Below are 15029 nucleotides of genomic sequence, written 5' to 3'. Positions count from 1 at the left end.
CTCTGGGAGTCAGTTGGCAGCTCCTCTGGGGCCACTTTCAAGTATTAGCACAACTTGCCAAAAAGCAGTACAAGGAAGGCAACAAGTGCAAGGAAGCCAGATATCCCCCCAGCTAGAGGTTCTCCCACAGACACTGGACACTCTAGGGAAATCCTCACTTTGGCTTCATGGGCCCGAGAACATCCTAGGTTTAAATAATTTAAAAACTTTCATATGATAGGAATTCCTCAAGGGTAGAAAAAAACAATTAGGAGACAGTGAACTCATCTCATACTTCCAAGATTCCAGAAAACATGGTGACATGACCATATGGTAACATTTTCTGGTGAAAACACACCTTACTTCTCACATTCACAGCTAACTGAAGCAATTAATCATCATTCTTTTCAAATGGGGAGAAAAAATTACCTTAAATATTGTTGGAGCCATGGCAACAATTACTACAATAGCTTTAGGCATTTTCAAGAAGGGTGAAAACAACAAAATGGGGGAAAAGTCAGATACAGAAGAGAGTGCAACGTTTAAAACGAGTGGGGGCAATGTGGGTACTAGCCTCATTTGAAATAAGCGTTTTTCTGGAGGTGAATTTTGAATTCAAGTGAGTGGATTTAATGTCTAAGTGTCCCAATACAAAATGTGGGTAGGACCTTTAACCATAATTAAAATGTAAGCATATTTTTAGGACATAAGCTAAAACGTGAAAGAAATGTACCCATGGGTATCTGATGTCTTCATTCTGACAAATTCTTAATCTCCCACTACATGTCACTAGACATATGCACAAAAGATGCTTAAGGTGAAAAAGCTGAAGATAATGTTAACAAAATAAGCACCAGGTCAGTGTTGTAACTTTTTTCTATCAGTGAAACATTTTTGCCAATAGACAATGACACACGGTGGGTTTTTTTTAGGTCAATGTTCTGGGACTTCTTGTTCTACAAAAAGACGATGCTTGCCAGTTTCATTTTCCAAACAGCATTACATTCTCCTCTGGATGGGATTTTTTTTAAATAGAAATACAACTGCTAAATCAGAGAATGTCACCGAGACGGGCTGGTCCAGTAAATAAGGCGCGATGTTGAGCAACACGAGATAACATCCCTGTATTTCCTGAAGCTCTTACATCTGTTTGCTTTTTCTCTCATCTATAAATTAGGGACTACCTGCCTTGTAATACCTTAACAGAATAAAGTTAAGGATGAATGAGATAATGTCTGTAGACTACAATAGACTCCTTGGAGACTGGTGTTGTTTGAAAGCAACTTCATTAGTGACAGCTGAGAAAAGCTTCAGTGAGCCAGAGGCCCAGGGACCTCTGGTTCTGGTCCACGACAAAATTAGAAAACAGCCTCATTGCTTGGCTCCTGCTTCTTTTCAAGCCTTTTCATGGTGATAAAATTATATATATCATTTACTCAGGAAACCCTGGTAAAGTTTCCGTGAAAAAAATTTCTATATATTGAGTATTAGTGAATAGTCTCTCCTATTATCTTTCAATTTAATTACATAATTTTCAAATTTCTTTTCTATCCCTTTCCATCCTTAGTACTTAACTATCTTATCTCTCCATTCTGGGACTGTATGTAAAATCTCAGGATCAGTACTGGACTTCTTCGGGAGTGGGGTGCTGCTTTGCACATAAATAACTGTCAAATAAACCACCCCCCTTTGTTTCTTAAGCACTCCCCCAAATTATAGAGTGCTGAGATCTATGCAAACACAAAAGGAGTCAGAGAAGGGGGTAAAAGAAACTAAAACTTCTTGAGAACTAACGAGGTGACAGGCACCATAGAAGATGCTGTAACATGCATTTATTCTCATGACAGCCCCAAAGGTCAACTCCATGGCTCCCGGGTTTCAGGTAATGAAAGAAGGTGAGGAAGTGAGAAGTGACCTGCTCCAGGTCGGCCAGTTACTAAGTGTGGGGGTCGTGAGCTGACTCCACAGTCCTTGCTCTTTCCCATTCCCACGCTGCCCCTCTACGGCATGGGAGAGCTCCCTGGAAGAGGAGAGTGGGGACACTTTGCACCTGTGTTCGTCCCATGGCTCCTTGGCCACTGAGGGAGAGTTCAAGGCTCTGTTCTGATCCAAGTTGATCAGAGACCCAGTAACATAAAACATTCCCACTTCTCTCTAGATTAGAACCCAAGGGGCCGAGGCAAGAGGCCAGCAGGAGACGCAGGTGCAGGCTGCCAAAAAAATGTCTAATTAGCTCCCCCTCCATGCCTGGATCACTACAGCTGTGAAGAAACCAACACTCAGCCAAGAGACAGCTGAGAGCAGACTGCACCAACCTGGTCTCTCCCTCCCTGGCACTAGAAGCCCAGCCATATTAGACAAGAGGCTGATCCTCAGGCAGGGACCCCCAGGAACCAGCACCACCGCACCCCCATGCACCCTCAAGCATTTACTCAGAGAGCCCTGCTCCTTTGCCCTCACGTTTCCATGGCAGGATTTCAGCAGAAGCTCAATGTATTTCTTCATGAAAATAATTACAAAAAAGTACCAGAGTGGTTTCAAAAAGAAACCACGCAACTTGGACACAAACATGAGCAGAAATATTAAACAGACAATAATTTTGGCCATGCTATAAATACTTTTCAAAACTTGTTTAAAATGAGCACAAACTCATTGCTGTGGCAGTAATGGAGAAATTTTATCTAGCACAGTTGGAATGTGACCCAGAGTTGGTCACACAGTGCTTCTGTAGGGAGTCTGCAAGAAAGTCCCAGAATACATGTAAACGAAAACAGTTGAGACAAAGTTATGTAACAAGGTGAAAGGTCAAAAACAAAAAGTCACCACTGGTTACACCTGCACCATGTTCCCAGAAGAATAATCCAGACTCTGTAATTAAGTCTGGGTTTGAACTAAGACACTCTGCAATTAATTGTTCTAAAGTGATTTCACTGCAAATTCCAGGGAAGGCAGATACTGAGGTGAAAATGAATGAGCATGAAGATGGAAAATAATCCAGACAGAATCGCTGTACTGAGGCAAGGAGCTGTGACTCCAAAAAGCAGGAAGAGCTTGGAGAGGCTGGTGTCATGCACAGAGTAGTGGCAGAAAACAAGACCCAGAAAACAAGATGCTGACAAGTCCCAGGGTCTATACCCATCCCTGAATTTCACAGTCACATGTGCTTGGCACTTCCAGGTGGCACGATCTTCTTGTTCTCTCGGCACTCACCCTCACAACGGCCTCTGCGGGTCATGCGGTAGCCACTGTCACAGTATTCACACCGGAAGGCCCCCACGGTATTGACACAGTGCCCTTCCCCACACATGTCCGGCCTCAGGCACTCGTCAACATCTGCGTGAAGCAGAAAACATTGTCAAGTTTTATTTTCCAGAATATCACTTCAAACCTCTCCCACCTCCCAGCTTAGCTCCAATTTGATAATGAAGTAACTGATTTCTATTATTCCCTTTGATTTGTTCAACACACTTCAAAATCTCATAGTTTTCAATTCACGCAGGGTCCCAAAGTAACATTGAATGTATCTTGTCTTGGCACACATTTGATACTCTTCCTTCAAAAGCGTTGGAGGAAAAAAATCCATTTTTATATCCCCCAGTATCTAGCAAGTTGCTATGACTTAACAGGTATTTAATAAAAAAAATTCTGGGTTGCCTGAATAAGCACTGAACTGATGGGATCTTGGCAAAATCTAAAAACCCAGATCGGACAACATATGTGTCAGAAAGAACGCTGACATTACCTATGCAGTTAGTACCCTCCTCACTGGCCATAAATCCTGCTGGGCAAATACACAGGAAACTTCCCTCTGTGTTTTCACAGCGTCCCTGGGAACAGAGGTGTTGGACCTGAGTACATTCATCAACATCTGTTAACAAAAATACATATAAAAAGATTAGTGCAATGTAGCAAGAACTCAGTCTCCCTGTTGTGTAAAGTCCCATCATACCATGCCCCAGGGGGGTACCACACAAAACTTTGTAACTGAGAACAATAGTAAAAAGAGACACAATCTTTCTCCTCAAATATTTGAAGGACTGTTACTAGCAGAGGGAAAAAGCTTATTGTGCATTTCTTCAAAAGCTAAAACAAAAAGTCATCCACACACTAGAATTCGCTGTCAGCAGGGAGAGCCAGAAATGCCATCAAAGAGTTTCTTCCACTGTGCACAAGGGTGGAGCTGGATTAGATCACCTCTGTGCCTTTTCAATTTAATAGTTTAGGTTCTGAATGTGAATACATACAATGTACGCAAATGAAAGGGAAATAACCACCTTATGGAGCAGGTGGATATTCTCCTTGCTCCGCACACAACACAGAACCAAATAGCAATATTTACACACATTAAAGTAGTATTAACGAGATATGCGCCTTTGTTGCCTTATATCGGCCCTATAACTTAGTGCTAAATTTTCTTTTTCTAAAAAGAGAAATTAAATATAGAGTTAGCACATTAAAATAATTTACTTAACTCTGTTACACCTCTTTCTAAGATACATTTTTTCCAAAGAAGCATATATGAGATCCCTTATTTATAAATTCATTATAAATTCATGCCAGCCTACATGGATTTTCAATTTAGAAATCCCTTTTAGAAATCAGATTTTATATACTTAGAGGAATACAATTCTTTACTACAGCATATATTAATATTAATTTGTTTTTGCTAAACACATGTTTGTAGGTAGCTATTTCTAGAGCTGTTATTTTATTTACGTTACTTGAAAAATTTTTAGAAATTATTTCAATGCAAATGTACTACATTTGGCAAGGTAGGTAGCATTGAACAAAGAAGTAAGAAAATCCCAGGAGTTTAGCAAACCTTTCTTGAGCTCCCTTAGCTGAGGAATAAAAATTTCTAAAAATTAAACACAGTAACATTTTCCCAAGATGGTTAAATTGATTTAAGAAAAAAAGCTCTAAATGTGCAAATATTTGATATTTTATAATCCTGTCTATCAAAAGTATCTCTTACCAACACATTTCCTCTGTTGTTCACTGAACTTGTAACCCTCGAAGCATATACAGGTATACCTCACCGGCAGGTTAATGCAGTGTCCTGCTCCACAGATGTCAGGGTTCACAGTACACTCATTGATTTCTTAAAAGTAAATAAAATAGTGTGAAAAAACACAGAAATAAGCATAAAGATTTCATTACTATTTGCAAACCACTACTTTATGTTTCCTGACTAGCTAAAAATTATTGCCAGGTAAGCACTTAGAAGACAAAGGTGACCTCTGAAATCAAGTATAAATTCATGTGATTACTTTATAATTGACTAGTTAGTCCCACCCAAGGTCATCAATAGTTCCTAAAGAAACCATTTCTAAGATGAACTGGAGTAAGCAGAAACTCAGAAAGAGGCCATGTTGGGAGTGAAAAGAAAATCCATTTTTTATATAACAACTTCCAACATAGCCTATCAGTAAGTCTCCATCCACTCCAGTTCGTCTTAGATGACGGAGTATGAATCATCAAGTGATTTCTCCTGATAAGAAATATACGGTAACTTTCAATTCATTAGCAGGCCAAATTTGAGTTCCAAAAATACGTTCTAATCTCCTCCAAAATTTCTCATTAATCTTCAAGAAAGACCGCCCACTTATAACCAAAGTAAAACTTCTAGGTGTTTCTTACTCTCAATTTGCCAATTTCGACATCAGCGTATTTTATTTATACTGGTCAAGTAGAATCTTCCAAATCTTCTCTGCTGAACTCCTCCCTTACTCTCCCAATGATCCTTGTATGAGATGTGCTGCTTCTATAAAACCCATGCAGGTTAACCCTGTTCAAGTCCTTACGCTGCTCACAGACACACACTACGATGGGGACTGGGTCACAGGGCTCCATGGTGGGTGGAGGCTATCAAGATATTACCAAAAGCATCCAAGGACTCAAAAGTGGCCTATGAGATGAATTACTCCCCAAAGATTTTCTATTTTCAGTGGCTTTCGTAAGGAGGTATAATGCCGTAGTGGAGATAGTACAGATGGTGGTTAAAGCTCTGGCTTAGAGACAATACAGTTTCAAAATCCTGCTGCCCTTTGTAGCTCTGTGGCAAGGGGCAAGTTACTTCACCATTTTAAACCTCACTTTTCTACATGTGTAAAATGGAAATAATCAGAGTTCAAGCTTCAGAGTATGAGCTTGAAAAGACATAACAAATAATGCATGTAGCCCAATGCCTGGCACATTATATGTGCTCAACAAAAGTTAATCATTATTATCATTATTACTGTTGTTCATACTGAAATAATTTAAGTATAACAAAGAAACACTACATTTATACTAGTATTACCTTGGGCTATTATCTCACTGTCATCATACACCAAAAAAGGCTTAAAGACATGCTAGCATGGACAAAGCCAAGGAGCCCTCTAGGGTAAGGAGACTCGTGCTTCTGAGCGTGACAAGCTGAGAGCACAGCTTTGTTACAGGGGTTTGTGGTTTGAATAAGAGGAAAAACAGGACGGCTATTGTCACTAATAACCCACTACACATTCTGCAGAAAAAGGATGTGAAAAACGGTGTTTTAATAAAGATCCACTATGGAAATGACCTAATTGGGGTTGGGTGCTCTCCAAAACTAAAACAACATTCTTCATTTTTCATAAAGTGCTCAGTATGCTATGACTTTAAGACTACTCATGAAAGTCATTTGAAAAAGGACGCAAATGAGCTGCAGTATTTCATGCAACATCACTTCGATGTATGAGAAATGTATACAAAAAACATGCATTTACAAATTTCTTATACCTTTTATAAGCCTATCTATGTTAATTTACTATCAAAAAAATTGTTTACTCATATATTATAAAATTATAGAAAAAATAATCCAAAAGCCTAAAAACATGAGTGATTAACATGACTGCTCAAACCCAAGTGATGCAATAATAACACAAAATAATTATGATACATATACTGCACAGAATATTATATAACCATTAACAGGATAGGAAAATACTTGTTTGTTATAAAAAATAGAGTTGGGCACAAGTTGTAATATAGAATATGATCTCAATTACAGTGTAATACATACAGAAAAGATTAGAAGGAAACATGCCCGAGTTTTGTCATCATGGGGATTAGTATTTTCTTTTACATATATTTCTGTATTTTTCAAAATTTCTACAATGGGCATGTATTATTAGTACTTTCATAATCAGAAAAGTCTTTCTTAAAAATACTATCTTTATGTGTTGCAAAAAAATCTGAAGGTAAAAGAAAATCTTCAGCCAGTTATACTCACAGAACCTCAGGTAAGAATTGTCTTCTCTGTTTACTGAACTGTTTTTTTTTTAGTGGAATAGAGTAAGGAACATTTCTCTAACTAACTATTCTATATTATAGATAAATGCCTCTTTGAAAATTACTGGTATTTACATTTCTTGGTTTTCTTTGTAATTATTGACCTTCCTTTATACTTTTCTCTGCGATTTTTTAAAAACAGAAAAGACATGTTGGCCATATTTGCAAAAGAATATGAATTAATTAAAAGATGAATTAACATACTAGGAGCAAGGATTCAGAACAAATTAAAAGGCTATAAATCAGGGTTTTCATTAAACTCTTGAGGAGTAGTCACTGCCCCACTTCCACATACACCAATTTGTTGATTATCCAACTATTCATTTGTCGTTTTATAGGCATAGCTTTAGAATGGAATTTTATACATGTGAGCAAAAGTCTTCAGAAATATGTGATGCTTAATTCAAATGAGATACATTCCTATGCCACAGTTTGCCAACATATTTAAATTGTTTCTTCTCAAGTCAGCTCTAAGGTTGGGGAAATAGTTAAGAATTATAACTCTTTAGTTTCAGGAAATGAAGTAAATAATAATGGCCTTTCCTTTAAATCCAGTATCTTCAAGAAAAGTTATGTGACTGAAATTACATTGATGAAGATATTTGGGGATTGTTAGCTGACTACCTCACAGATTAAGTATGTAGAGATGCTTAAGTATGTAAAGATGCAGCTTAAAAATGCTGATCCTGGCAGGCAGGGCACTAAACATGCGTGAGAAAATGCTATGCTGACACCACTAGAGGGTACTAGGAGATACATCAGACGAGGGAAAGAATATTTTCTAAAACAAACTTGATTTCTACATTGTCCCATTTTCACACAAGTGATTAACGAACATAACTTTCATCAGTCTGACCACAGAGATCCCTTTCATCCTTTTGCCAGGTAGGACTCAACTCTTCTTCTAGGTAGACAGAAAAGAGCCATAAAACACCTCTGCTTTCTTTTCACCAGTCACCAAAAAGTTAACGAACATCAGATTTTTTTAAGGCAAAAAATAAATTAGCAGTACTCATATTTTACAACTTTTAAAACATGTCTCCCACCATCTCTGTGCTTTTTCTCTTTTTCTATTACATTTTCACTCTTAAACACATATACTACCAACAGAAAGACAAGTCCTGAGAATGTTGTCTTGAAGAAGAGTAGGAAAAGCTTTCTACTTTTTCTGTTTTTTAGGGCAAAGACATTATGCTTTATATTTTTGTAAGGGGTCGCTCACACATAGTCACGTGAACCTCTTCGCACAGAATGGATCGGTTCGTATGGAAACGTACATTTCTTTGAGCAGACTGTGCCAATATAAGCTCTGGATACAGGGTTCTGATATACCATAGCAGCAAAACCTCACACAGACAGCACTGATTACTGGTCTCAGGGGTACACGGGTGAATGGGAATGCCTGGTCGTCAGCACGTCTGGCTTCCCAGAGACAGGATTAATTAAGCAAGAGCTTTCACGTGTCCTTCGTAATGCCTACCCACCTGCCCCATTGGTTCACAGGACAGCCCTACCCTTTCTTACTGTATGTACCTCCTAAAACAACTTCACCTTCACCAGGTCAAGGATCTTATTTTATCTCTTTCACTAGTGTCTGTGTAGAATTTGGAAAAAGAGCCATGACCAAATACCAGTGGAAAACCAAATGCTCTATTTATCCCAGCAACAAGGTCAAGGGTGGATTTAACAGTTTGGAATCTCTATTATATTCTCTAAAAGTAAATGAAAAACAAAGCTTTCAGCAACATATGAAAATGAGTATGTTGACCTTTAGCTTTTTTCTTCATCATGTGATTATGCAAAAAAATAAATAAATAAATGGAGTTTGGAAATACTAAAGCATGCTGATTTCACATGAACAAAAGAGTTCATTTTCCATCAGCATGCATAGTTTATTGAGACTATAATGATGCTGGTAATATGTTTGAGACACAAATGTTTCTGAAAGGGTAAATTCTGAGTTCTGGAAAATACCTGATGAGCAAATAGTTTTTTAAATGGTTAGGCCATAATTACAAAGGTCTCTACAAGACAGTCATGGAAGTCAAAGAATAATTTCTGGCTGGTCTGCAAGCGCCACAGAGAAAGTTCAGGAAAAGCCTGAGGAAAGCATCAAACGTTAACTCACGGAAAGGTTTACAAAAGTGCCCTGGCTTCCTAACTGACCCACAATGAGTATAAATTGTCCCACGACCAATGAAACAGATGTTTCCACTTTGTAAATATTTGCCAGAGTAGTAAAGGTTTGATTTTCCAACCTATTCTTTCAGCTATTAACACACTACGCTTAATCAAGAATTTATATGATGAAATGTATAATTTATTCGGAAACGGTATGCCAATAATGTTGCAAGCCACCAAGTGAGCCATTAAGAGGAAAATATCACACTGATTGCCTGCAAATATGCAGCTCAAGTTATAATTATTACATGTCAAAGTATGTTTGGCTAAATCTGAAAAGGCTACTTCCAATCACACCATCATAAAGATATCATCGCCAAGCAATGTGGAGCTGATTATATTTAATTTAGACACTTAGTTACTATTCTACCCCTTTCTTCAACTATGGGAGAACTAATACTAACAAATAACAATCTCCTGTGTGTTTTATAAAAAAATTATGAGAGAACTGATCAGACTGTTCCTTAAATCTATGTGTTTGGCCCTCATATCAAACCAATGGGAATATCTACATTTTGATTTAATTCAAATTTGATAGAAAACAGTCTTCTTGTACTATGTAGATCACTCTATATGGAATAGCTCTAAAGTTGAAAACATTTTCAATTCAAAGACTCTATAATGTTCGCCCCATGGATTCTTTCTGAAAGACTCTACTATAGGAAGTAGGAGTACCTACAACTGATGCAAAAAAAAAAAAGAAAGAAAAGAAAAAGAAGAAAAGAAAATTCAGCATCACTTATTTCCTGGAAGAAAATATTTGTGCTTCAAACATGTGATAGAAGATGTTAGCCCTGTATTTCTGCCAAACTCAAATTAAACTGTCTTCTAACAAACAACCTCATATAGCTGGGCTACTTCTATTTTTTTCAATCAGCTCTGTAATTCACTTGAAGCTGAGTAACTTCAATTTGTTATTCTGAATACAGCTTCACTTAAATGACAAAACTGCCTTTATCTAGCCAAACTTAATCTCTATAAAGCTAGTTTGCAAGAGGTTTATCCATTAAAGTCAGCCATGCCCATTCAAAACTCAAGTTTACCTTCACATTGGAAAATGGAAACACAGTATTTAAAAAAAAAACAAGTGAATTAACATTGTCACTCTACAATTTTCAACGTGGAGGTAAATAATGAGAAGATGCTTGCTGACCACAATAGCGTATTACATGCTTGTACACCTCGCAGTGCAAAGCAGTCTCATAGATGTGTCTAATATATATATGACCTGAGATACAGAATAACAGTTTTAGCCATGGCCATTTTTAAAAACCACTATCACTTCATTGTATCATCTCCCAAATACTTAGAATTACTAACATTTCTGTTTCATTTTCCCCAGTATTAACAGTAAAACCAAAGAGCGGTTGTCATGCAATAGTGTGGGGAGGGCTGTGGCTCTGGGCAGGTGGGTCTTGACTCTGTCTCTGAACTAGCTGAAAATGCACTGCTGAGTCCACAGCGTGCCTCTGCACTCCTTAGTCACCTGGCATTTCACCTTGGGACAGAGGTGCTTCTTAAACACTCTCTAATCGGCTGTCTCCATTCAAATATCTAAGAGAATGTACATCCACACTTATGAGAAAGTGGCTAAAAGATTAACAAGCAAGAATACATCTACTTGAAAAGAAGCATATCATGTGCCCAAAGAGGGAATATTCTAAGGAAGGCTGTGAACTCTTCTATTAGCTACTCCTTTTATTGCCAACTTCATCCTCCAATGGTATCATGGACTTAAGGTTGATACGATGCCTCTTAGTAACATTTTTTTCTGACTTTAAAAATATCTGTCCACTTTATAATAGGTAGAAAATACAAAAAATTCTAAAACAAAGCAAAACAACACCTAAACCTCTCAGGTCCCATTAAAAAAAAAAAATAACCACTGATAATATCTGGCATATATTCTTCCAGCATTTTCTCAGTGTATAGATATCTTTTTGAATATCATTGGTATAATAATCTGTATCCTTCATCTTAAATTTACCAATATTTTATGACCATTTCCTACCAGATTTCAATAAAACTTCTTCAAAAATACTATTTTTGGTGGCAACATAGGTTTCAATGTACAGATGTAAGATAATTATCTATTTCCCTATAGTTGAATGGTCAGATTATTTCTATTTTTTTCTCTATTGTACACTGTGCTGTGATAAGGAATCGTTTATATAAATCATTATCACAGTCTTTGGGTACATCATTTCCTTAGACAAGCTATCATGAAACAGGATTACTGGGTCAAAAGTTCTGAATATTTTCAAGTATTCTGAACTTTTTAAGTATTTTTTTAAACTATTTACATATTGCCAGTTTGTGCTTTCCAGAAAAGCTGTACCAGTTTTCACTCTGTGATGGTTAATTTTATGAGCCCATTTGATTGGGCTAAAGGATGCCCAAATAGCTAGAAAAACATTACTTCTATGTGGGTCTAGGAGGGTGCCTGCAAAAGAAATTAGCATTTGAATTGGTAGACTGAGTAAAGCAGATCGCCCTCACCGGTGTGGGTGGGATTCATCCTATCCGTTGAGGAACGGGCCCAAACAGAACAAAAAGGCAGAGGAAGGCAAACTCGCTCTCTGCTTGAGCTGGGACTTCCATCTTCCCCTGCCCTGGGACATCAGCATTCCTGCTTCCCAGGCCTTCAAACTCAGACTGGGACTTATACTACTGGCTCTCCTGGTTCTCAGGCCTTCAGGCTTGGACTGGAACCACATCACGAGCTTTCCTGGGACTCTGGCTAGCAGATGGCAGAGTGTATGACTTAGCCTCCAGAATCACGTCAGCCAATCCCTCACAACAAAACTCTTTCTATCTCTTTGGTTCTGTTTCTCTGGAGAACCCTAATATATACTCCTTTCGGCAATGTGTGAGAATCTCAATTCCTTCCTAATGAAAAGTATTATTGGGTTTTAAATACTAATTTGATAAGAATAAAGTATTATTCTATTTTAATTTGCATTTCTCTGATTAATATTAGAGTTGAAATTTCCTATTATATGCTCCTTGGTATTGTTTTTTTCTATGAATTACGTATTATATTATCTTCCCATTTCTCTATTGTATTTTTCTTATTGATTTATAAGAATTCATTACACATTAAGAATATTAACATTTAGGCTTTTCCATGTTTCCAAAAATGATACATTTTTATAATTTTTTCAAATAAAATACATTTATAATAAAGAATTTTGAAAATACATACAAATATGTTGAAGAACATAAAGATCATCCATGATCCTATTAACTAGTGATAGGTGAATACTCTGATGTATTTTCTGTCTCCTTTTCTCTGTTTGTAGACATTTAAAAAATTAAATTGGAATCATTAGATTGTATTCTGTATTCCTTAACAAATATTATGCCATAAGAACTTCTTCATGACTTTACATATTCTATTAAAAGATTGCTTTAATAGCTATATGATATTCCATTGCTTATGTACTACAATTTATTAACACATACTCCTTTTTAACAATATTTAGATTATTTCCAAATATTGGCTATTATGACTAACCCTGCCATGAGCAATCTTATACAAGGGTACTTCAAAAAGTTCATGGAAAGGTTTGTATTATGTTTTTAATTCTATTTTTCCACAAACTTTTTGAAGCACCCTCTACATTTGATACTAAATTTAAAATGAGGTTCAGACCCACCTCTCTTCCGCAGGATGTATAAAATAACAAATACCGCACCAACCTGTTACTTGAGTAGGTGCAATCACTTGGTTGGCACTTGATGTAGACACTTCAGGAGCTACTTCTACAGGCACAGGAGGTGATGTCTTTTCAATCACTACTACATAAGGAAGAGATAAAAAAAAAAAAAAAAAAGGAAAGCTTCTTATGTGCATTGAGATCCCATTTGAAAATGCAAGCAGAGAGAAGGCAGGAGCATGCACAGGGTCCTAGGCAGGAGATATGGAAGCTTCCACTGCCCAACAGAAGGGAGAAACACACACAAGGTCCTAAGCCAAAGCTGTGGGCAGCCCCCACTGCCGAAGAGAAGGCAGGAACATTCACGGAATCCTATGCAGGAGCCATGGGCAGCACCCCCTGCCCAGCAGAAAGCAGGAGGATGTTGAAACCACCACTTCTGCACAGGTGGCCCACCACAACCACAGCCACACCCATGGCTGTCAGAAAAGCATCCTTCCACCACGGTAGCAACCACAGCCACTGTTCAAGTGGACTGCTGCCACTTGACTACATTGACACAAGGGTAATAACCAGGAGAGACTGGAAAAAGAAAAGGAAGTCTTTCTCCTCAAAGCCCACTCCAGAGTAGAAGAAGCAACTGCTCCACCAGATGACCAGACATCAACAAATACTAGGAACACATGAAACCATGAAAATAAGAAACCACCAAAAGAACACAGTAATTCTCAAATACCAGACCCTATAGAGCAAGAAACCCTTGAAATGACTAAAATGGAATTCCAAGCAACAATCTTAAGGAAACACAATGAAATACAAGAAGATTCAGTTAGACAACATAATAAAATGAGAAAAGAAATCTGGGATATGAAGGAGGAAACTTACAAAGAGATTAATACTTAAAAAAAAAATAAGTAGCACAATTCATGGAACAGAAAGATTCATTCAATGAAATAAAAAACACAACTGATAGCTTAAGCATTAGGCTAGTACAAACGGAATAAAGAATTTCTCATCTTGACAACACTCTTTTCAAAATACCCACACAGACAAAAAAAAGGAAAAAAAATTTTTAAATGAAGAAAATCTAAGAGAGTTAGCAGACAACATTAAGTACACAAACATTCAAATCAGGGTGTCACAGAAGGGGAAGAGAAAGAAAAAGGCTTTGAAAACCTATTCAATGAAATAATAATGGAAAACTTCCCAGGTATAGGGAGAGATACAGAACTTCAGATCCAGGAGGCTTAAAGATCCCAAAACATATCCAGCCCCAAAAGATCCTCTTCAAGACACATAATAGCCAAACTGGCAAAGCTAAATGACAAAGAGAATCCTAAAATCAGCAAGAGAAAAGTCACCTATAAGGGAATCGTCATCAGACTAACAGCAGAGTTCTCAACAGAAACTCTACAGGCCAGAAAAAAATGGGATGATATATTCAAAATACTGAAAGAAAAAAACTGCCAGCCAAGAATATTATACCCATGAAGGCTATCCTTCAGAAACCATACAACCAGCCCAATGAGAAATCCTCAAGGGAGTCCTGAATCTGGAATCAGAAAAACAATAATCACTAACATGAATACATGAGAAAAAACAAAATCCACTGGTAGAACAAAAATGCAAATGAGAAAGAATAAGAAACTAAATCTTACCAACTCAAAAGACCAACAAACATCAGACAAACAGAAAAGAGGAAGAAAGAAACAACAGATATTTAAAACGTCTAAACAAAAATCTATAAAATGCCAGGAGTAAGACAATTAGTTGAATGACAACCATAAATGCAAATGGATTAAACTCTTCACTCAAAAGACACAGACTCACAAATTGGATTAAAAAGCTAGACCCAACTATATGCTGTCTTCAAGAGACTCACCTCACCTGTAAAAACAC

The 15029-nt window shown here is 37.3% G+C and overlaps 1 protein-coding gene across 6 annotated transcripts in view; it reads right to left on the bottom strand.

Annotated features, from left to right (window-relative positions):
* LTBP1 (latent transforming growth factor beta binding protein 1) overlaps positions 1–15029 on the bottom strand; it is a 222444-nt gene that overhangs the window by 99687 nt on the left and 107728 nt on the right. For 4 of the 6 annotated variants that reach the window (XM_063078353.1, XM_063078349.1, XM_063078350.1 and 1 more), the window contains exons 11-14: positions 13174–13272; positions 4955–5080; positions 3722–3847; positions 3190–3312 (exon numbers count right to left, since the gene is read on the bottom strand). In XM_063078353.1, coding sequence (XP_062934423.1) covers positions 3190–3312; positions 3722–3847; positions 4955–5080; positions 13174–13272 — 474 coding nt within the window. The remainder of the gene's footprint in view (positions 1–3189; positions 3313–3721; positions 3848–4954; positions 5081–13173; positions 13273–15029) is intronic. The other 2 variants (XM_063078348.1, XM_063078352.1) reach the window with 1 other exon arrangement.

Source organism: Cynocephalus volans, chromosome 14 (assembly GCF_027409185.1).
Source record: "Cynocephalus volans isolate mCynVol1 chromosome 14, mCynVol1.pri, whole genome shotgun sequence".
NCBI lineage: Eukaryota > Metazoa > Chordata > Mammalia > Dermoptera > Cynocephalidae > Cynocephalus > Cynocephalus volans.
Note: the sequence above shows the minus strand (reverse complement) of the source record. Positions and strands in the feature narration are given on the sequence as shown.